The 24,244-nt window shown below is 45.0% G+C and overlaps 1 protein-coding gene across 1 annotated transcript; it reads left to right on the top strand.

Moving 5' to 3' along the window:
* The first annotated feature begins 1,902 nt into the window (after positions 1 to 1,902).
* On the top strand, positions 1,903 to 20,819 carry nup160 (nucleoporin 160). The gene is made up of 34 exons (XM_061036247.1): positions 1,903 to 2,032; positions 3,532 to 3,640; positions 3,830 to 4,040; positions 4,132 to 4,354; positions 4,436 to 4,629; positions 4,825 to 5,061; positions 7,201 to 7,298; positions 7,601 to 7,685; positions 11,265 to 11,333; positions 11,430 to 11,513; positions 11,604 to 11,774; positions 11,899 to 11,998; positions 12,064 to 12,229; positions 12,403 to 12,536; positions 12,651 to 12,811; positions 12,993 to 13,129; positions 13,222 to 13,292; positions 14,069 to 14,219; positions 14,343 to 14,412; positions 14,527 to 14,625; positions 15,194 to 15,313; positions 15,502 to 15,597; positions 15,695 to 15,789; positions 15,893 to 15,989; positions 16,161 to 16,266; positions 16,651 to 16,811; positions 16,934 to 16,994; positions 17,103 to 17,213; positions 17,484 to 17,607; positions 17,725 to 17,826; positions 17,920 to 18,061; positions 18,256 to 18,381; positions 20,311 to 20,403; positions 20,603 to 20,819. Exons 1-34 carry the CDS (start codon positions 1,942 to 1,944, stop codon positions 20,684 to 20,686), a joined length of 4,179 nt encoding a protein of 1,392 aa, XP_060892230.1. The 5' UTR covers positions 1,903 to 1,941; the 3' UTR covers positions 20,687 to 20,819.
* The last annotated feature ends 3,425 nt before the right edge of the window (positions 20,820 to 24,244 follow it).

The following is a 24,244-nucleotide window of genomic DNA, read 5'->3' as shown; positions in this document are numbered from 1 at the left end:
ATCGTTATCAAACAAAAACCATCATCATCATCAATAATATGGAGACCATCCTCCATTAAGTTAGTAGGTATTCATGAAGGAGCTGGGTCTTTAGCTTTTTCTTAAAGGTGCAGAGGGACTCTGCAGATCGAATGGAGTTTGGAAGTTCATTCCACCACCGGGGGGCGACAGAGGAGAAGAGTCTAGTCAGAGACTTAGGACCCTGTTGTGAAGGTTGGATCAGACGCCTTTCATTGGCAAAGCGTAGTGGGCGGGAGAGAGTGTAGACCTGGATAAGTTAAAGGAATACTTCATCCATTTGCATTAAGCTTTGTATCATTAGAAACCTGGTAGTATTTTTGAATGGTCGTGTATCCCTCGCTCATTTTCCCCTGCGATGGGAAATCTTTGTATTTCTGAGTCTGAAAAGTACTGTTTGTTTTAATGTTTCAACGGGTGAAGTTTTAAATTTGATACGAGTAGTAACTGGGAGCCAGTGGAGGGAGATCATTTTTTACTTGTATTTAAATGTTAAACTGTGTTGATGTTTCTACACTTTATATTAAACTGTCAGCTCTGTGACTTTAATATTATATTTCTGTTCTTGTTCTGAATTTAGTATTTCATTTTTACTTTAGTTTAGGCAACGTCCCCCCCCCACCTCTCTAGAGTCAGTGCTCACGCAGGTCACCATGTGGTGGACACTGAAGCTTCAGTGTTTATCCAGCTCTGCATCGGTCTGTAAACCTTTCTGTGTTCTAACCTCTCTTCATTTTTCAAAAGCATCTCCAATATTGATCCTAGTTTGATCACGTTTCTGCTCGTGGAGCTTATTAGAAACATGCAGAGGCTTTTTAGGTCGGGTACAATCACTTCTATCTGAACCACTTCTCTTGCCCGCTTCCATCGCTGCAACACCTGTTGACCTCATAACTGCTCTCATATCTGGCAAACAGAGGGGCGTCCAAAACGGCCGTGTGGGGGTGCCTTAAAAGTGCCTACCTTCTCTGGTCCAAACAAATCCAGAGCATTCAGGACCAGAATCTAAAGTTAGAAGGAGGACATACTGGCTGCTGCATTGTTGTCAGAGAAGCCAGCACTTCAACATAGCATGTTTCCTTAAGGTCTGATCATATAGTAAGCTCACTTTATCATTTCACTCACTACACATCTCACTGATTGGACCTTTAAAAGTAGGTATCAATAAAGGAGATAGAAAAAGTAAATAAACTAAATTCGTTCCTGTGTTTGCGTAGCCTACGCAAAGAATGTAATTAAGTATTAAAATAACAGAGCAGCCTGAAAGAGCCAGAATGTAAAGTGAGGAGTGTAGCTCAGATAACAACACAAATCACGAGGTCTTGATTAAAATACAAGGTTTATTTAGTCCTCCAGACCAACCCGTGAGAACTGAGATTGAGAAAGGAAATCAAAGAGTTTACACTTAGACAACGTAGATAACACACTTTCATACAAACTAATTAGCATAACAATTCCCGCGTGTCATCGCTAATTTACATACTTAAACAAAGCAGTAAAACTCACACATACCTCGTAGGCGGCTTATTATCTAAGAGGGGCTAATCCCGGACCGCTCTTCTTCTTCTTTACTCTCCTTAAATTTATCTTTTTATGTGTGTTAACTTCTTAAGTTTTATTCCGCTCTTCATTCTGTGTCACGTCTGTCAAGGTGCATCGGCAAAACTGCTACAAGCGAACAATCAATAATAATTAGTTCCGCCTCAATGACTGCAGAACGGAACTACAATAATAAAAGGTTGGACAAACAAAAACTAAACATGAGAGACAGTTACAAGGAGTATCAGAGAGTATGATTATATTTTTTTTAGAAGGAGCTTTAATCACCTTTTATTTGGAGTGTCCTGTCTCTTTAAATGTTTGAAGGCACAGCGCGCGGTCAGTGTCCTCTGACGTCACGGCTCCACGGGGGAAGAAGGAAAGATGGCGGCGGTGTTGGAGCGCAGCTTCATAGAGATCTGCGGCTTTGAGAGGGAAACTTTGCCGCGCTTCAGAGAAGTCACCGTTAACCTAGGTAAGATCCCGGCATGTTCCCGACTCTCACCTCCGTCTACTTTCATATAAAGACGTCATGACGCAGGGTTATAACGCAGGGTTTGAGCTAGCGCATGCTACCTGCAGCTAGCAGGCTAACACAGCAGCGTGAGGTTAGCGTGGAGCGTCACGTACCGGGCCCGGGAAAGATCTGTCAAATAAAGGCACGCGGCGTGTTTCCGGTTATATACCTACTGCCTTTGCTCAGGTGGTAGGTTATGTCTTTAGTTGCAATTAGCCGGTTGTTCCTCTGTCAAACCTAAAGCTAACAGTTAGGGTTGTTTACCTGTTGCTTCCTGTTTTCAGGTTTCTAAAGATCAGTAATCGGCGTAAAACTTCACTTACACATTGGACCTTAAGACCATTTATTACTCATATTTATATCAGTGACGATTATTTATTTGTCATGTAAGAAATACTCTCTGCTGATTGGCTGACAGCTCTGTGAAGTGAGCTGCATCAACTCCAACACCTGCAGATTATACAAAACAAAGCACTGAAACTGGCCCATAGACTTCCATTCTACATCAACAACCACTACATCCATTCCATATCTGGCATACAAACCATTGCACAAAGACACCAAGCAATAGCCCCCAAGTATCTATCATCTACCAGAAACAACCCTGCCCTCCGGAGAACCATCATGGAAGCACAACAAACAGTCAACACCCCCCTGTCATTTATCCTGCAACTGACCAAAGAAACCCCAGCAACTCAACCCTCCATAACCCAGTAGTTTCCTCCCAGCTGATGCTGCCTGAACATATGTCACACATCATGCACACACCCAGACAAATTGACAATATACATTTTACATAGACACAAACGCACATTTCCTTTTTGTTTGAATGTTTTCTTTTATTTATTTTTCATTTAATTTTGGTGCCTTGGTCTGCATGTGCCCTGTAAACCTTAAGTCCTCTGCCTCCTGCCCCCTCAGCTGACATAACTGAACCCCCCCACCCTATGGATAGAAAAGGGCAGAAGCCCTGAACTATCCCACCAGGATCCTGATGATTTAGCCTTAGTGAGCTGCAGGTGTGGAGGCTGTAACCGAGAGAATACTAATAGTATGAATCATTTGTATACCTGTGTATACCTTATATACATGTTTATACCTTGTACACCTGGGTATGTCTGTGTATACCTGTTTACACCCGTTTATGCTTGTGTATACCTCCATACACCTTTGTATACCTATACCTGGGTATGCCGGTCGGTGTAACCTTTAGATACCTGGGTAATGGGTATACCTTGAGCAGGCACTTCGGTATACTGTGAGCTCCTCTGCAGGTGTTGTAATGTCCTGTGAGCAGGTTAGTGTTGAACTGCAGGCTGTGATTGGCTGTTTGATCGGTCCTAACGAGTAATCATAATGTTTGTTAATTAGGTAAATGTTTTTGGTTCATGTTTCTGTCACATCGGCGACATGATCCCCGTTGTTGGTGTACACTCAGCTGATCTCTGTTCATGCAGAAGTTGCTGCTCTCCCCGGGGGGCAGAAGTTCCCGGACAGCGCCGGAGCGTTTCACTATGAGGAGAGTGGGAAGCTGCTGTCTGTCACCAGCAACAGATTCATTCACTGGTGAGGGCCTACATACACACACACACACACACACACACACACACACACACACACACACACATACACACAGACACCCTATCTGAATGTCAGTGTTTATGTGGCTCTTAAAGGTAACTGGGTATAATTATTATTTTTTTATTAATAATGAATCTTATTTGGAGCTGACACTGTGTGTGTGTGTGTGTGTAGGTCCACGTCAGGAGACACGGTACAGCTGGTGGAGCAGTCTCTGGACACCAACCTGCTCAACAATGCCGTCAGGCTCAAGTTCATACACTGCACAGTGCTGCCGGGGGGCGTAGCCATCCAGGAGACGCTCAACAATGTCATCATCCTTGTCTGCACCAATCAGAGTGTCCACAGGCTTGTGCTGCCCCACCCATCACGCATGTACCGCAGTGTGAGTAACGGACTCTCTAACATACTTTGTATGTCACTTATAATGTGTAATTACATTGGTGTGTGCGTGATGTGTTTGTGTGTGTGTGTAGGAGCTGGTGACGGAGCTCCACATGCAGTCTGTGTTCACTGATGTGGGCAAGCTGAGCCTTCAGGACTCCGCCCACAGCGCCATCATCCCCAGCTCAGCGGGACTGACAGGAAGTCCCTTCACATCCACAGCCTGGCTCAGTCAGTCTGGAGAGGCTCACTATGCTGTGGTGCCCCCTACTGGAGGCATCATGGTGGTGACTCTACCCTCCCACAACACGCCAGGTACAAGACAGCTGATCAAATGATTACCCTATGAAGCCAGTTCGTCTGAAACACACACTCATTCTCTCTCTGTGTGTGCAGGCCCCGTGACGGTGCTGGAGCTGAGGCGGAGCTCTATGATGCAGAGGCTCTCTGGTTGGATGCCATCAGCGATGATGCGAGGTGATCACAGTCCTGCTGACCTGGTGTCCAGTCTGTGTGTGAGGGAGTTAGAGGAAGACTCCTTCATCTTCGCCCTCTGTCAGGACCACAAACTGCGCATGTGGTCTGTCAGGGTAAGCTCTCTCGTACACACTGTCCTCCGGCAAAGCATCATGGGAAGTGTAGTGTTTGAAAACCTTTTATTGAAGTTCATTAAACCCAAATGTAATCATAACTATTATAGAGGGAAGCAGACTTCTCTCCTCTTCTCTGTTCACAGTTTCTAGATAAAATATCTGTAACAAGTCTTTGTAATATCTCTCCTGTAGGAGCAGGCCTGTCTGCTCGAGGCAGACATGTTGGATTACATGCCGGCCTGCAGAGGGGTGAAGCGTCTGTCGGGTCAGGGTCACCGCCTCCGCCTAGCCTTCTCCGCCTCAACCGGCCTGTGTGTGTGTGTTTACCTGAGCGTACCCCAGAGAGGACAGTTCACCGTGCTGCAGCTCATCGCCACAGACAACCAGCGTTACAGTCTCGACCACATCTCCACCCTGTTCAGCTCTCAGGTAAATGGGGGTACACAAAAGGTTGACAAGGAAAACTCGGGTACAGACAGAAACACGGGTACAGACAGAAACACGGGTACGGACAGAAACACGGGAACACACAGAAACACGGGTACGGACAGAAACACGGGTACACACAGAAACACGTGTATGGACAGAAACACGGGTACACACAGAAACACGTGTACGGACAGAAACACGGGAACACACAGAAACACGGGTACACACAGAAACACGGGTACACACAGAAACACGTGTATGGACAGAAACACGGGTACACACAGAAACACGGGTACACACAGAAACACGGGTACACACAGAAACACGGGTACACAGAAACACGGGAACACACGAGTACGGACAGAAACACGGGAACACACGAGTACGGACAGAAACACGGGTACACACAGAAACACGGGAACACACGAGTACGGACAGAAACACGAGTACGGACAGAAACACGGGAACACACGAGTACGGACAGAAACACGGGTACACACAGAAACACGGGAACACACGAGTACGGACAGAAACACGGGTACACACAGAAACACGGGAACACACGAGTACGGACAGAAACACGGGTACACACAGAAACACGGGAACACACGGGTACACACAGAAACACGGGTACACACAGAAACACGGGAACACACAGAAACACGTGTATGGACAGAAACACGTGTATGGACAGAAACACGGGTACACACAGAAACACGGGTACACACAGAAACACGGGTACACACAGAAACACGTGTATGGACAGAAACACGTGTATGCACAGAAACACGGGTACACACAGAAACACGGGTACACACAGAAACACGTGTACGGACAGAAACACGGGTACACACAGAAACACGGGAACACACAGAAACACGTGTACGGACAGAAACACGGGAACACACGAGTACACACAGAAACACGGGAACACACAGAAACACGGGTACGGACAGAAACACGAGTACGGACAGAAACACGAGTACACACAGAAACACGAGTACACACAGAAACACGAGTACACACAGAAACACGGGTACGGACAGAAACACGAGTACGGACAGAAACACGAGTACGGACAGAAACACGAGTACGCACAGAAACACGGGTACACACAGAAACACGGGTACAGACACAGGGTTCCCTCGCGTATAAAAGTTGTTTAATTGAGGGACTAGAGAAAAGAAGAGTAACATACTGTACTCACTGCTTAACTGCGTTTCTAGATCACGCTCATTTCGTGTAAATGTACATGCAGTGTGAAGATACGAGTATAAGAAAGATTGCTAGCATTAGCATGCTAACACAACAATGCACCGCGAGTTGTTTTGGTTTCATGCTGGTGCTCAAGGGCGACATCTGCTGGATCAAAAAATTGCATATAAAGCCTTTAAATCTGGAAAAAAAAATTTTTTTATCGCAGCAGTGAAACATGGGAGGAGAGGGATTTTAAAGGAGAGGGGTGTAATGAGATTGAGAGAGGGGAGGTCATAGCCTGCCAGTGCAATTCTCCCTCTTCCTATGATGGATGCTCTTTTCCTTTAAATTGTGTTTTCGTTTTACATACACATTTGTTAAAGTACATTTATTTGAGTTAAGGTATTTTGTCAAATAATCACAGATTTAAGTCACAGATAATTTGGATCATTTGATCAGATCAGGAAATTGAGAAATTATAAAAATATATTTGCTGGCTATAACGCAGCGCTGTTTGACAGTCTGTGTGAAGTTCACAGACTACAGCTGGCTTACGTTACGATCGTTAAGTTATTGATTGTTGATAAAAGCAGACACCGTGGAAGTGAACGGAGAAAAGTTGAACGTGTGTTCATGACGCGGTCCATAACGATAGCGGATTAACCGTGTTCCATTGCACTACAAGTGAACAGGTGCGCGCGGAGGTTGGCGTTCTGGTGTGTGTGTGCATTTGCAGCCATGTATGTATGTAGTCACGGATACACACAGAAACACGGGTACAGACAAAAATACGGGTACACACAGAAACACGGGAACACAAAGTTCCTTTATTTCCATGAAGTTTCAGCACATGCCTCGAGCATTACATGGAGTAATGTTAAAACTATAGTTTGTATGTGTGTATAAATGTGTGTGTGTTTGACTTTGTGTGTGTGTCCTCAGGAGACTCTGGTGGACTTCTCGCTGACTTCCTCGGACATCTGGGCTGTGTGGGTGGACGAATCAAACTCCTCTGTGGTTAAATACATCAACTTTGAACAGTAAGACACTCTGGGATTTAATATGAAGTCAGTTCATGTGTGAGAGGAAACAGCTGCTCACTCCTCTCTCGCTCTCTCTCTGTGTGTGTGTGTGTGTGTGTGTGTGTGTGTGTGTGTGTGTGTGTGTGTGTGTGTGTGTGTGTGTGTGTGTGTGTGTGTGTGTGTGTGTGTGTGTGTGTGTGTGTGTGTGTGTGTGTGTGTGTGTGTGTGTGTGTGTGTGTGTGTGTGTGTGTGTGTGTGTGTGTGTGTGTGTGTGTGTGTGTGTGTGTGTGTGTGTGTGTGTGTGTGTGTGTGTGTCGCAGTAACACAGCAGGTCAGTGGAACCAGGTGTTTGTTCAGCCTCCACCTGAAGAAGAAGTTCATATAGGAGTGGACCAGGACCCCAGAGTGAGTCACACAGACACACACCATGGTTTTTCCTGGCTCAGAATGGGCCTTTGAGGGGTGACTATATGTGCTGTAGTAAACATTCGACCCGTGTATTACAGTATAGTCTGAGTCTGTATTACCTTATTTGACAGTAATCTGTGCATTTCCTGTTATTTCTGACCATTTTATAAATAATATTATCATTATCCTATCATTATATTATAAGTTACTGAAACCCCAATTAAATCTGGAAAAGAATTGTTATTATTGCAACAGTGAAACAGAGGAGGAGAGGGATTTTGAGGGAGAGGGGTGTGAAGAGATTGAGAGAGGGGAGGTCACATCCTCAGTGCATTTCACCCTCTTCCTATGATGGATGCTCTTTTCCTTTAAATTGTGTTTTCGTTTTATATACACATTTGTTTAAGTACACTTATTTGAGTTAAGGTATTATGTCAAATAATCACAGATTTAAGTCACAGATCATTTGGATCCTTTGATCACAGTTGCACTACAAGTAAACAGGCGGTTGCCGTTCCGGTGTGTGTGTGTGTGTGTGTGTACGTTTGCAGCCATGTATGTTGGTGTGTCTCGTCTCAGCGTGCCCCCGCGATGACCCGTCTGCAGACTGCAGAGGAGCAGGGACAAGTAGCCGCAGCTAGCCTACGTCATACGCGGTTTAGTATAGTTTTAACATGACTGTTGGGATAAATATTTACCGCCATGAAGTTGATTGCTCTTTGAAATTAACTTGCCAAACGGAAAATTAACCCGCATTTAGCGCCTGTGGGTGTCAGCGGAGCGTCCGGAACCAGTCTAAAGAAACAAATAGTCAATCAGTTGGCTATCCAGCGCGAGCCGCATGCGTAAACGGATGAGAGGGGAGATGACTGCTAGAAGTCAAAGACGTCGTACATAAGTTTATGTTCTGCTTGTTCAACAGTTGTTTGATATATTGATATTTTTAACAGACATTCAGAGAGGATTTGATTTGCAATTTGAATCGTCTTTTTTTTTCTTCTTTTGACGTCGTGATTTTCTTTTGGCGCTGGGTAAAACCTCTTTGGGGGGCGCCAAAGAATTCTCTATGCAGGAAAAACCCTGCACACACAGACACACTCACACATACTTTCTGAGATAGAGAAGCTGTAAGTTAGGGTAATGCTGTTTAGGTTTACCTAAACTGGTTGTAGATAAACTCTTGGGTTTTTGAGGACAGAGGTTGTGAAAATGTTCGATTCTTTGATCCTTTTCAGCACTTTGAGTTTTTTAACGAGGAAACCCTGTTGAAAGACTTCAGGTCTTTGAGGTTTTAGACGTATTGGTGATGAACTTGAGAACACATCGGACACTTCCCAGCTGTTCTTACTTACTGCAGTAAAACCAGACTTCATGTCTTCTGGCTCATATTCTCAGACCATCAGTGTTTCCCCGAGGATGGAGAAATAGCAGCAGAACAATGCTTTAGTTGCGTGCTCTGTTAAAAAAACAATTCTTTAAAATAATGAACCATTTATTGGACAAAATATTCAGTTAACATTCCACCTATACACTAAAATTACTTTTCCGAATCAGTAAAATCCCAAAGATCTGTGCCTCCAGCCCATGCATCTTGCCAGGGGGTAATGTTATGTGTTAGGGACTATTCCCTCAAACTAATCTGAAATGTTTCATACGTTAAAGCCTAGTGAATTATTGTAAAGGACAATTGGGCTTCTTTTCTTTTTAACCAGTGTTTGATCCCCTCAGCATGCAGGGGTTTCACACACAAGAAGGCTCCTACATTTCATCCAACCCAACAGCATTGCTGCTGCTCTGTTGAATACAGATATCAGGGCTTTTGGGATAGTTTGTTTTGTCACTGGATTGTTCTCATCACTAACTGCCAATGGTAAAGGGAAACTTCACCTATTTGCATTAAGCTTTGTATCATTAGAAACCTGGTAGTATTTTTGAATGGTCATGCATCCCGCCCTCATTTCCCCCTGAGACAGGAAAGCTCCGTATTTCTAAGTCTGAAAAGGAGCCTCCGATGACGCAGAACTCGTAATTTTGTGTCACCGGAGGCTGCTTTGGTTAGAGGGGGTGAAATTATATCGCTAATTCCTCATGTTTTCAACCCGCCCAATTTCCAAGATACAAATTCCTTCTGGAAGAAGTCTCGGAATCATTTGAGGAAACGCCCGTATAGGTAAATGTCTGTAAATAGAGGACCTTAGTGGGAGTGGCCTGTGGAGTTGTGCATCCTGGGAGTTGTTGTCTTTTATCCACATGAGCCAAAAAGACACTTTATGCCTTTTCTCGGTCAAGAAGGCACCAACTTCAAGATGTATTTCACATTTCTACAACATATATGACCCAATGTCAATACAGATTCATGTTTCAACGGGTGAAGTATCCCTTTAAATAAAATAAAAAGCACCATATGAAGCTAACTGAGACCAATAAGAGACACATTCAGGCTGTCTGGTGCCAATATACATCTTAGTTATCCTTCTCTTTCGTGGCTCGGATCTGAGTGATTGTCATACTTTTTACAGCTCGTCTTCAGCTCAAATATTGATGGATTTAGACCATTATTTAGCTGCGAATCTTATCAACCACAGCCTCTATAATGGGGTGTGCACACTAACCACCCAGTTGGTTTATTTTGTTCCATTTTCCCCCTCCAAGTTTCTGTGACACAGCTAGCGCCCCCTGGCAACCCAGCTTTGAATTACACAGTTTAACACGATACAGTATTTGTTACTTTAAAGATCGATAGACTGGCTCAGCTGATCCCGACTCTCCTCTTTAACACCTGTGTTACTACCTCTGAAGACGCTACAGAGGAGGGGTCACTTCGTCCCCCCATGACTCCTCCACCACGTTCAGATTGAAGTAGAAACAGGCTTGAAACGGCGCTGTGAACAGGGCTACAGTGTGACTGTAGAACAGAGGGGAACTCTGTTAAACTGTAAACACATTCCTCCTCAGACACATGACCTCCTCCCACTGCTCCCACTGCTCCCCCCGACTCCTCTCTCACAGCTCCCCCTCCCACTGCTCCCCCAGACTCCCCTCCCACTGCCCCCCCCCCCCCCCCCCCCCGCGTCTGAAGAAGGCACTCTCAGGGGCTGATTTGGCGTGTTGAGGTATTTCCAGCTGCAGGCGATCCAAGGCCATACGCATGATGGCCTATATGGAACTGTCCCCAACCTCACTCAATGAGTTCACTCAATGCAGCAAAGGGCCGAGGTCGGATTCGAACCCACAGCCGCTGTGACCAGGACTATAGCCAGGCACTCCGCTTTTAGTAAGTTAACGCAATTAGCTTCGGCCAATGATCGGTAAGTTAGTGCAAAACAGAACCCGAGAAGAAAGTAGGAACAGAACCCCAGATGACACTGGAAGATATGGCCTCTCTCGAGTCATCCAGGAGTCACAAGTGACATTGTTTGTATACTCAAACTGCTTATGCGTGAAGGGAGTATTCAGTGCTCTAAGCACCGCCATCTGGCGGTCAGCAGGGAAGAGATAGATTAAAACACTATCACACTCCAGTAAAGTCAGTTGTCATAGCAACTCTGCTCTTTGTGTGTGTGTGTGTGTTGACAGGAAACATACCTGGAAGTTCTCTTCTCTCCTCTCCGTTTCACAGCTTCTGCCATCGTCAAAGCTCTGCAGGTGAGACTCTACCGGCTGTGATGTCAATATGACATCATCAGACTCTGGTGTGCAGTCAGTGTGTGCTGTGTGTATTTACTCAGTTGTGTGTTGTAGATCTTCCGTCGGGGCTCAGAGAGGATCTCAGAAGTGTCGTGGGAGGGTCTGAAGAAGGAGGTGACTTTGGCTGTGGAGAGTGAGGTAACAGCACACCTGTTTATTTACAGTTTGAAAAGTTGAACTGCTGCAGACACTGATCTCTCCCTCTACTCCCCCCTCCTCCCCCCTCAGCTTCAGAGCAGTTTGACAGAGTTTGAGTTCTCTCAGGAGGAGTATCGTCAGCTGCAGGTGGAGTTCTGGTCCAGGTTTTACTCCTGCTGTCTGCAGTATCAGGAGGTCCAATCAGAACCTCTGAGTCTGACCGTGAACCCCAACACAGGACTGGTGTGTCTGCTCAGGAAGGTCCGTCTGTTTACTGTTTACTGTCTGTTCACTGACTGTTTGCTGTTTACTGACTGTTTACTGTTTACTGACACTCTGTGTGTCTATGTGTGTCTATGTGTATATGTGTGTATGTGTGTTACAGGGCTTTGTGTCCTTCCTCTTGCCGTGCTTTGCTGTGGATCACCTTTACCTGTCCTATGATGAGTACCTGTCGTCAGAGGAGGACACGCCCCTTACTGAAGGTTCGTTGTGTTTCTGTTCATCAGGACTCTGAGGTTCCTTCATATATTGATAGAATGTTTTGTAGATGCAGAGTTGGGGCGGGACGTCCTGCAGCTCGTTCAGTGTGTGCGTGCTATCAGTGATGCCGTCTCTGGAGAGATGGCGTACGAAATGGAGAAAGCTCTGGAACACCTGCAGTCACCTGAGAGGGCAGCAGAGCTCATCCTGGAACACCTGCTGTCCAACGACAGGTGTGCAGCACACACAAACACACACAGAAACACTCAAACACAGAAACACATACAGACACACACATGCACACCAGAAACATTCACACACACACACACACACACAGACACATATACAGACACACACACTCAGAAACATTGTGTTTCATCTGTGTTGATGATGTCACTTCCTGCAGTGAGAACGTGATCGAGGACATCCAGAACAAGCTGCAGGACATCAGGAACCCGGCGGCCGCCATGATGGTTCTCCTGAGGGAGCTGGACCTGGAGACGGACTCTGAACCTGCAGCAGAGGGACCTGTCACACCTGGTAGGAAACACCTGGTCACCTGAGTGACATCATACTCGCCTATCAATTGCGGCTCTGTGTGTTGCCCTGCTCTGTGTCTCACAGGTGTGTGTTGCCCTGCTCTGTGTCTCACAGGTCACAGTCTGAACGTAAGGATAAACCTGTCTCAGGTGATGGGAAGCAGCTCGGCTGTGTCTCTCGTCTGTCAGGCCGTCTGTCACATGACCATGACCAGAGCTTTATTCTGCAGAGACCTGCTGATCCTGCAGAAACTCTACCTGCGCTTTGGAGACAACGTACGCACACACACACACACACTCACACTCACACTCACACTCACACTCACACACACACACACACACTCACATACAGGACACATGCATCTTTAAACTGAACACCAGAGGGTATATGTCTGATTATTAACTTGTACCTGTGTGTTTACCTGTACCCGTGTGTGTGTTTACCTGTCTCTCTCAGGTGTTTCTGGGAGGGGGGGCTCAGCTGCTGCAGCTCCAGCAGGACTTGATTCCTCGCAGCTCTCACCTCCTGTCCTCCTATCACCTCCTCAAACACATCAGCCAAAGTCCCGCCTCCTCCGTACCTGTGGACATCCTGTGAGTGAAGTGCTGGCAGTGAGCTGGTCATGTGATGTGTTGAACACAGTCTGTTTAATGTTGCTGATCACCTGCTCTTCTCTCACCTGCAGAGATGCTCACCTGCAGCACCTGACCGTGTTGGAACTGTCAGACTCTCCGTCTCTCTCCTCGCACAGATCAGGTCAGATTCATGTTCACCGCCACCGTCCCCCTTTGAGCTTATTTGATACGATCTGTTGTTTTAATGATCGCCAGTATCAGAAAAACAAAATGAACCCCTGACCCTCCAGCTGAACCCTTTAGGACTGACCCTCCAGCTGAACCCTTTAGGACTGACCCTCCAGCTGAACCCTTTAGGACTGACCCTCCAGCAGAACCCTTTAGGACTGACCCCCCCAGCTGAACTCTTTAGGACTGACCCTCCAGCTGAACCCTTTAGGACTGACCCTCCAGCAGAACCCTTTAGGACTAACCCTCCAGCAGAACCCTTTAGGACTGACCCACCAGCAGAACTCTTTAGGACTGACCCTCCAGCTGAACCCTGTAGGACTGACCCTCCAGCAGAACCCTTTAGGACTGACCCTCCAGCAGAACCCTTTAGGACTGACCCTCCAGCAAAACCCTTTAGGACTGACCCTCCAGCAGAACCCTTTAGGACTGACCCACCAGCAGAACCCTTTAGGACTGACCCTCCAGCTGAACCCTTTAGGACTGACCCTCCAGCTGAACCCTTTAGGACTGTGAAGACTCTTCTTAAAGGCTCATATGCTGTAAAACATTAAATGAATAGTGTAGCCTCAATCGAGGTTCAGATGCTCACCTGTGGAGGACATCGTGGAGACAAAAATATAAACTAATGCTGATCCTGTGAGAATAGGACTTATAACAGGTGATAGGTGCCTGTCATGCTGTCTCACCTGTATCACAGGTAATCAGCCCCCTCCTCTTTGTGTTTAGTGCTGAGTCCTCAGACAGTGGTGGAGCTCGTCTATCAGACGGTAGCGAGGAAGATGATGGTGTCTCAGATCTTCTCCCAGCAGCACGCCGACGCTCTGCTCCCCTGGAGTCACATCACCTCCAGCCTGGTCCACCTGCTGGCTCAGCTGCTGTATCCTCCTCTCACCTGAGACACCTGAGCAGGTGTTGGTAAACATATAAACTATATCCACCTCTCTACATGTTCAGCTGTGTGGACAACTCAGTCTGTTGATCCTTAAATCAGTTCTCCCAGTTGGCCCAATAACACGGGTTTCCAGTTCCCAGAGTGTCTGATGGCTAACTGTCAGTACACACAGCTACAGGTGAGTTGACCTGAGCTCATCATTAACTCTCTGTGTTCACACATCAGCTGGTCTATCAGTTCACAACTGTGAAAGGTTTAAACTGTGTGTGTGTGTGTCTGTGTCTGTCTGTAGGAATACGTGAGGCTGATTGGTCCTTGGTGTCAGGTGAACGTGGGCTCCCGTCGTTTTATGATGGGTCAGTGTTACCTGGCCAACGGAGAGGGACAGAAGGTGAGACACACACGCGTAAACACACACAAATAAACTGAAGACACACACGTAAACACACAAATCACAACCTAGCACATTTTCTGCAGGGAGAGGAACAGGATCAGCTGACTCTCTCCTCCTGTCGTCTTTTCTCTTCATATTGCCTCCTTGTCTCCTCTCCTGTTGTCTCTACTCCTCATGTCGTCTTATTGTCTCTTCTCCTTATGTTGTCTCCTTTAGTTGTCTCCTCTCCTCCTCTTGTCTCTTCTCCTCATGTCTTCTCCTTGTCTCTTCTCCTCCTGTTGTCTCTTCTCATGTGGTCTCCTTGTCTCTTCTCCTTTTGTCGTCGCCTTGTCTCCTCTCCTGTAGTCACTTCTCTTCATGTTGTCTCCTCTCCTCCTGTATTCTTTTCTCCTCATTTCGTCTACTTGTGTCTTCTCCTTTGGTCGTCTCACCTCTCCTCCTGTCATTTCTTCTCTACCTTGTCTCCTCTCCTCCAGTCATTCTTCTCCTAATGTCGTCTACTTGTCTTCTCAAGTCGTCTCTTTGTCACCTCTCCTAATGTCGTGTCCTTGTCTCCTTTCCTCAGGCTCTGCAGTGTTTCCAGGAGGCGGCGACGGAGGTGGAGAAAGAGGAGTTCCTCTTGAGACTGACAGGCAGCGAGGAGGAGGAGTCTGCATCCACCCCCCGTCTACAGTACTACAACAAGGTACACCTTTACTAAAACAAGGTACACCTGTAATTCAGCAAGATTCACCTGTACTACAACAAGATACACCTGTACTACAGCAAGGTACACCTGTACTACAGCAAGGTACACCTGTACTACAGCAAGGTACACCTGTACTACAGCAAGGTACACCTGTACTTCAACAAGATACACCTGTGTGTGTGTAGGTGCTGAGGCTGTTGGAGGATGTCGGCCTGCCTGAGCTCGTTATCCAGCTGGCCTCTCTCGCCATCACAGAGGCCGCTAACGACGTCAACAGTCAGGTAACGCTAACACTTTAAAATAACTACAGGGTAAATATGTTTATAACATATTTCAACATTATTTGTAAAGATGAATATTTACGCTGTTTGTGCGTAGGCGGCACTGTGGACCAGAATCTTCAAACATCATTTGGACCTGGGTCACAACAGTGAGGCGTATGAAGCGCTCACACAGAACCCCGACTGCAGCATGTACGCACACACACACACACACACACACACACACACACACAGAGACACACACACGTATCTGAGGTAAGTATTTACTAATTAATCAGTGTTATGATGTTCACAGGCAGCTGGATTGTCTCCGTCAGCTGGTGGTGGTTCTGTGTGAACGCTCTCAGCTGCACGATTTAGTTCAGTTCCCGTACGTCAACCTGCATGACGAGGTACGACCTTCACCTGACCTCTGACTCCTTTACAGAAATATTTACTTTTAAAGTCTATAAACTGTTAATGTGGCGCCCCCTCATGGATCCATAGGAATGACACAGCTCAATGTTTGTGTCCTAAAGTAAGTAACAGATTACCTGCTGAGTTACCTGTTGTGTTGTCCTCAGGTGGTGACTATCATCGAGTCCCGGGCCAGAGGTCTGGACCTTCTGGCTCACAACTACTACGAGCTGCTGTACGCCTTCCACATCAACAGACACAACTATAGGAAAGGTAAGGCTTGAGTACACCTGGTACCTGTGGCTTTGATACAGAGAAGATGCAGTGCTGCTGATTATCAAAAAACTTTATTAAGAACGGTTTAAACTTTTTATTTACAAATCTCATGTTCACATCACTAACAACGTGTGTGTGTGTGTGTGTGTGTGTGTGTGTGTGTGTGTGTGTGTGTGTGTGTGTGTGTGTGTGTGTGTGTGTGTGTGTGTGTGTGTGTGTGTGTGTGTGTGTGTGTGTGTGTGTGTGTGTGTGTGTGTGTGTGTGTGTGTGTGTGTGTGTGTGTGTGTGTGTGTGTGTGTGTGTGTGTGTGTGTGTGTGTGTGTGTGTGTGTGTGTGTGTGTGTGTGTGTGTGTGTGTGTGTGTGTGTGTGTGTGTGTGTAGCTGGTACGGTGATGTTTGAGCTGGGGATGCGTCTGGGTCGGGAGGTTAGGACTCATCAGGGTCTTCAGAAACAGGTGAACTGTTACCTGTCAGCTCTCACCTGTCTGCGCCTCATCAGACCAGAGTACGCCTGGATCGTCCAGCCCGCCTCCGGAGCTGTGGTACATAAACACACACACACACTACCCACATGAACATATTTAGTCAATATTTGAAACACTACTGACATGATGGATATCATTTTGTGTGTGTCGTGTCTCTGTCTGTGTGTGTGTGTCCTCAGTATGAGCGTCCAGGAGCGTCTCCAAAGAGGAACTCTGATGGAGAGTTCTCTTCAGAACCAGGTGATGTCACATCGAACATCACTTCGAACAATTTTTCTTAAAGGTACAGTGACCTCTGTCACCTGTCCAGGTGTGTCTCCTCCTCTGACTGTTTTATTCCTCCTACAGTCAGGCGTCAGGTGGACATCCTGGAACTCAAGGACCTGGAGAAGGAGTACATCCTGTCCCGCAGCCGCCTCACTCTGGCACAGCACCACCCGCCGTCCGCTGCCATCGCAGGTACAACTTTTAACCTTTATTATCTATGACACCTGTTCATCTGTAACAGCATCAGGACCGTGTTACTGTCCTGTCACAGAGGCACTTTGATAATTTACCTGTAACCTCTGGATCCAGCAGGCGTGAGGGGGAGGAGCTTATGCTAAGAAAAACAAAGAAAATACTGGGAATAATCACTGATCCGGCTTTAGATGTTACTGATGTTTGTGTGTGTGTGTGTGTGTCTCTGTGTGTGTGTGTGTGTGTGTGTGTGTGTGTGTGTGTCTGCAGGCAGTGCGTCAGCAGAAGAGATGGTGGCATTGTTGGTCCAAACAGGACTGTTTGACTCGGCTCTGTCCGTGTGTCAGACATTCGATCTGAACCTGACGTCTGTGTACGAGGGTCTCACCTTTAAGTGAGTCTGTGACCACTTCCTGTTTACATTTCACTACATGATCTGTTCATCTCTACATTCTTTACATCATCTCTAAATTCACTCTTCGTCTCTAAGTTTTGATTTGTTTTGTTCCAGGTGTATTAAGCTCCAATTTGGGGGGGAGGAGTCTCAGAATGAAGCCTGGAGCTGGTTGGCTGCCAATCAGCTGTCATCAGTCGTCAACACCAAAGAGTCCAGGTCTGATCTGTTTTATGTTTAACAGTTTATTATCAGAGGTGAGAGGTTAAACTGTTTTTCTTAACATAAGAAATAAAATCTGTTGCTGTTCAGTGCGACAGACGAGGCGTGGCGACTGCTGGCCTCTTACCTGGACAGGTACCCCTCCTCTAACGGACGACATCATCGCTGTGTCATCAACAAGCTGCTGTCACACGGCGTGCCTCTGCCTGATTGGTTGCTAAAGTCCTACAAGGTGAGTGATCAGCCGATGAGGAGGGGATGAAGTTTACCTGCAGGAGGGCGGAGCTGGAGTGGGTCACTCCCTTTTGTCTAAATATGGTCACTTCAGACTAAATTAACAACATGCTGTCTCATTAGACAACGTTTACGGAAGGACTAGATCAGCTAGTTATCTTCCCATGATGCACTGGGACATGTGTGTTTCAGGCAGTGGATGCAGCGTCTCTGCTGCGACTCTTCTTGAACTTTGACCTCCTGGAGGCTGCAGCTGAGCTGGTTCTGGAGTTCATTGATGCTCTGCTGGGACGAGGACACCAGTATTACGGAATACAGGTATGTGTTTGACAAGTCCTACATCTAAGAACTAAAAGAACCCCAGTGAGTACTGCAAATCCACCTGTCCCAGTCTGGGAAACTGTTTACTGACTGTTTACTGACTGTTTACTGTCTGTTTACTGTTTACTGACTGTTTACTGACTTGTTGGACAGTTTAACATGAAGCTCTGTGGGGACTGACTCACTGCAGGAGACAGACTCTAGTTCTCTTCACCTTTATTACTTCATCACTGATGTAGCGTAATTAATTTATTAAGATATTATATCTTTATTTAACCTCAGATTTAGAAGGGGCACCAGCTCAAAGTATGAGCATAAAATAAATTACCTGTAGTAATTAATTAATCAGTCAGTTTCATATCTTGAAAGAAGTAAGTAAGTATGTTAAACAAGAAAACACACAGACAGAGTTCTGAATTTTATGTGTAAAATTTAATATAAAAGGGTAAACAATAAGGTATAGATGAAACAGATAAAGAATATGATTATGATCGGGATAATGCAATTATAACGTATGGTGACATTATATATTTAGTAATGAGATAAGACGCGGTATTGTTTGAATGACTTAATCAGAAAATGATCAAAAAGGGAAAAAGTTGATAAACGAATTTTAGGATTCTATTTGGATTAAAGGAGGGCTCTGAATAGACACGACTCACGACTTAATCTTCCAACACCAGCAAGGAGAAAGAAAGTTCAAAAGCCTTGCTTGAGCCAGAAAGAATTGATGTTTCCAAAAATGTGCGTTGAAAATAAAAGTTCGGCAGAGACTCGTCTCTACGGCACAAACTTAAAAGAAGTGATTCGAACTGAAGTCCGAAGAGGATCGGAGCAAGAAGCTGAAGCTCTAAAAAGAAGAAGATCTGAGCTGAGTGTGAACTCTTATCAGCTGCGGGAGAAGGAGGGAGCTCTGCAGGAGAAGGGTCACTCCCACTCTGACCGGAGGACAATTGTTTAAATGAGTTTACTCAGTAAGATTAAGAATAAGAATCTAAACATATATACGTCACCATACATTCATTTCAATATTATTTCTATCAGATCCACGTTGATGTAGGTTCACGTCATATATTTAGACAAACATTTCTATCAGATTCATGTTGAGATGAAAATCACACCATCTGGGAACATCCTCAGTTAATCCCAGCCTGTAGGTGAACAAAAACATGTTATACAGTCAACATTCTTAATAAGACATATTAATAAAGTAGGAAAATAAATTGGTGTCTTTAAATAACACCTTCTATATCTAATATCAAAGAGTATGCTTTATAACACGTCTAAATGTATAATTATGAAGGTTACGTATTCATGGTAATTCTAACACTAGATGGCAATAGCGCTCCACGTCAAATTCCTATTAAAACTATTATAACTCTTATTCCTATTCTGAACATCAGATTTTGAGTTTAAAAAGATGATTATAATACATTCAATGTGACCATTACAAATATCTAGCTGAAGAAAGACATAAATGTTAATTTGATGCAGAATTGAACACTGTGGTTTAATTAGTCCTTCAGCAGTAGTTCAACAGATGGTACATTTTTACGACTTTGCAGAGACTGGTTTCGGTCATAGTTCATGTCTTTGGGGTCAATTCGTAGATAGCAGAGTGTTCTGTTTCCGCTTGGCTGTTTACTCCAGCCGTTGTAAATGTTTGTAATATCCTGTCCTCCAGAGCCTGTCTGAGAGGGAGACTTAAATCATTGATCAGTTCCTTTGTTTCTTGGTAAAAAGTAACCCAGATGTTAATCCACAGTCCTGAGTCCTGCAGGAAAAGAGGTTGTGAAACGTGGCTGCTGATATCGGCTACACCGAAGAAAAACGTCTTTTGCGAGCAGTCCGCGCTCTGCTGTCTGATTTGTTTGACTAATTGAACAGTGTTCTAACATTTCTTCTGTGTTTGTGTGTGTGTTTCAGAGGCCTTTGTCGGCGACCTCGTCCTCCGTCTGGTTGCCGTACACGTCCATCGATCAGCTGCTGCAGACGCTTGAGACTCAGACCAACAGCACTGTGAGTACTTCCTGTTTACTTTGCTTGGTTACAGTAAATGTTTAGATTTTGTCTTTGTGTGTATATTTGTGTGTGTGTGTGTGAGCGTGTGAGCGTGTGTGCGTGTGTGTCTGTGTCTGTGTCTTTGTTTGTAGTGTCACCGTGGCGTTGAAAGTTTGTAGTGTCACTGTGGCGTTGAAAGTTTGTCGTCTGTTTGCAGGTTTATAATAAAGTCCGAGACAAACTGGACGATTATCACAGACTGGTGGAGCAGACGACCAAACGGAGACTCATTGCTCCGTAAGCACTCACCTGACAGCTCCGACCAATCAGAGCGCAGTGACCTTCATAACAGAAGATCTGTGTTTTTTATATTTGTCTTTTGTACTCGTCTTGTTTTGTAAATTTGATCTGAATAAAGTTTTCTTTGAATTTCATGGAGTGTGAGTCTCTCGATGTCCACCGTCACGCGCTCGATCACTCTGATGCTCGTTGCCGCTCAGTCTGTCCCGCTGTCCAATCAGCAACAGCGTGAGGGGTCGCCCGTTATGCACGCTGTCTGTAAGCAGGCTTATCTGCAGACATTGGCTGTTTTCGAAACTGCGTAGTGCAGTTGCAATCAAAATTATTCAACCCCATTGAAAATTAGGTTTATTGGCTAAATTTACAAACTTTCAGCTGCTTGCAATGAACAAATCAAAAAAGCACAATTTACATGGCTCAACACAACTAATAATATCAGTGGTTTCTCCAAGTTCAACACAAAATGCCACTTTTAAAGCCTGCTGCAGTCTCAGAATTATTCAACCCCTTTATGACAAGCATCTTTAGTACTTCGTAGAGCACCCTTTTGCTGTTGTGACCTGCTGCAAACGTGATGCGTAGCCAGACACCAGCCTTTGGCAGCGTTCCTGAGGAATCTTAGCCCATTCCTCATGGCCGATTTGCTCCAGTTCTCTAATATTCTTTGGTCTGCGTGCTGCAACTGCCTTCTTCCAAGTCCCACCAGAGATTTTCAATGAGGTTCAAGTCAGGCGACTGTGATGGCCAATCCAGAATCTTCCAGGACTTCTTCTGAAACCAAGCCTTGTTGGACTTTGAGGTATGCTTGGGATCATTGTCCTGTTGGAAGGTCCAACGACGACCAACTTTCAACTTCCTCACTGATGGCATGACATTTTCTCCTAGAATTTCCTGATATTTTATTGAATCCATATTTCCCTCTACACGCTGAAGGTTGCCAGTGCCAGAGGAAGCAAAGCAGCCCCAGAGCATCACCGAGCTCCAGCCATGCTTCACTGTAGGCAGGGTGTTCTTCTCAGCGTATGCTTCGTTCTTCCTTCTCCAGACATTCCACTGATCCATAGGCCCAAAAAGTTCCACTTTGGTTTCATCGCTCCACAGAATAGAATCCCAAAACTTCTTTGGCTTATTTATATGGTTTTTAGCATATTGGAGCCGGCTTTTCTTGTGCTTTCGGGTCAGTAGTGGTGTACGTCTTGGAGTTCGGGCACGGAGACCTTCAGCGTTTAGTATGCGCCTAACTGTGGAAACGGAAACCTCAGTGCCTGCTGCCACCATGTCTTGCTGCAGGTCTTTTGCAGTCACTCGAAGGTTTTTGACCACTTGCCTCCTCAGGAATCTGGTGGCAGCCATTGATAGCTTTGCCACGTCCAGGTAGTGTAGCCACAGTTCCTTTAGCTTTAAACTTGCGAACTATGCATCCAACTGTATCTTTAGGAACATTCAGTGCCTTCGCTATCTTTTTGTATCCTTTTCCTTGTTTGTGCTAGACAATGATTTCTTCTCTTATCTTTTTGGACAATTCTCTTGATTTAGCCATGTTTCTCACATGCAACCAATTGTCACTGTCAACAAACTCCTTGTCAGACCAGGTATTTGATGTGTTTCAAGCACACCTGATGGAACTAATTGAGCCCTTGATTAGTTGCATCAGGTGTGCTTGAAACAACACTCAATTTGCAAATGTGTGCTTTTATGAGGGATTCTATTCTGGGGGTTGGATAATTTTGACACTGCAGTGTTCTTTAAAAGTGGCACTTCGGCTGTTTTCGAAACCACATACTATACTACTAGTACATACTGATTTGGTCAAAATGCAGTATGCAGTATGCGAACAACTGCGAGATCCGCAGTATGCCAAAAATACCAGGATGTCATACTGATTTGGGAAAAATGTACAGTATGCATCAGACCAGACTACCTCTCCCACAATGCAAAGTGCCAGGTCAGAGATCAAAATGCTGGAGTGTAGCTGATTAAACTCGTAGGTGGCGGTGACTGAATATCTTGCCACATTATGGGCATGAACCAATAACAAATATGACATGTTCATATATTTATATGTCTTACCACCTCGGATTTTCCTGCTTTTTAGACTGTACAGTGCATGTGCCACAGCTGGACAAGCAGCTGCAATTACAGGGTCCTTGGCTTGCTCTATTACTACATATTATTCACAGCTGAGTAAAAGTTAAACCTGAATGTCTGAAAAGTATACAGTATATACTGCATACTGATTTAGATAGTAGTACGCATTTTCGAAAACAGCCTTTTTGTTCAATATGGAGAAACCAATAATAATAATTGTCTAAAGCTCTTCAAATTTTTGTTGTTTGGTTTGTTAATTGAAAGAGCCAAAAATTTATAAATTTTGCCAATTAACCTAATTTGCAATGGGGGTTGAATAATTTTGATTGCAACTGTACATACTACTATCTAAATCAGTATGCAGTATATACCGCATACCGAGTTCAACAGTAGTATGTAGTATAACAGCCAGTCGTCGGTTATTTTGCAGTATGCTTGGCACGGTTAAACTGGTTTCCGGTCCTGGGGCCCGTTTCTGAAATAAGGTTTTGTGTAAACTCTGAGTCAGTTAACCCTGAAATGAGGGAAACTCTGGGTTATCCGTTTTAGAAGAGGAGGTCACTCAAACCCGAGAAAGAGGGGTAACTCCGAGGGAGAGGTTACTTTACTAACTGTGAACCTAACCTGGTCGGGAGCAGGTTTTCTTCAATGAACCCTGAGTTTCTCTCAGTCTCCACCCTCTTTCAAAGCCAGAAACGGCGTTTCATTTCCTCATTCTTTCATTCAGTCCGTATCACGCTGTGTTAGTGAAGATTCACCGTTTGTCTGAATAAAAATCCAGGTTGTTTTAATATGATATGTTAGGGTGGCAATAGCCTACTACAGCGTATATAAAACAAACTATTTTATCGAACATGTCATGTCTTTAAGTCGGTATGAAGGGGCTGCATTACTCCATAGGGAATTAGAGCCTATGCTACATTAACGTCAGGAGATGTTAATTTAATAGGGTTAATTAATAAACTAAACAGGATAAAGGTGAGAGGACATTTAGCCTATGTGTGTGAATACAGCTTTATGTTGAGGATAAAGTTAATGCACATTCAAATAGACTCTGAATGAAGTTAACGTTAAATCTATACGAGCCTATTATAGTATTATATTTCATTTTGAGCTGTTTAAAAGTCGCTTTCCTTCTGCTGGATTGCATCTTAATGAAAATAAATTGTATAGGTTTAATAGCCTACCATTCCATCTGTTTTTACCTGCAATATTTTAATACTGATTAAATATTAAATTATTAGACTTTACAAGCTGACGCGAGCAGCTGTTTTCTCTTACACCACTTCTCTCTCCTTTGCTGCTGCGCTGCAGCAGTTTTCCTTTTTTCCTTCTTAAAACCTGTTCATAGTCACCGTAGCCTGTGGCCACATGAAGATATTGATATATTTCGAGATGGTTAAAGTAGGAGGATCTCTTTTTTGTCACCTGTTGCCATGGTGAATCGTAGAATCGGGGTTCCATTCATGTT

Source organism: Labrus mixtus, chromosome 4, assembly GCF_963584025.1.
Source record: "Labrus mixtus chromosome 4, fLabMix1.1, whole genome shotgun sequence".
In the NCBI taxonomy this organism is placed as follows: Eukaryota; Metazoa; Chordata; class Actinopteri; order Labriformes; family Labridae; genus Labrus; species Labrus mixtus.
The sequence above is the reverse complement of the archived record's forward strand: the minus strand, read 5'-3'. Positions and strand labels throughout refer to the sequence as shown.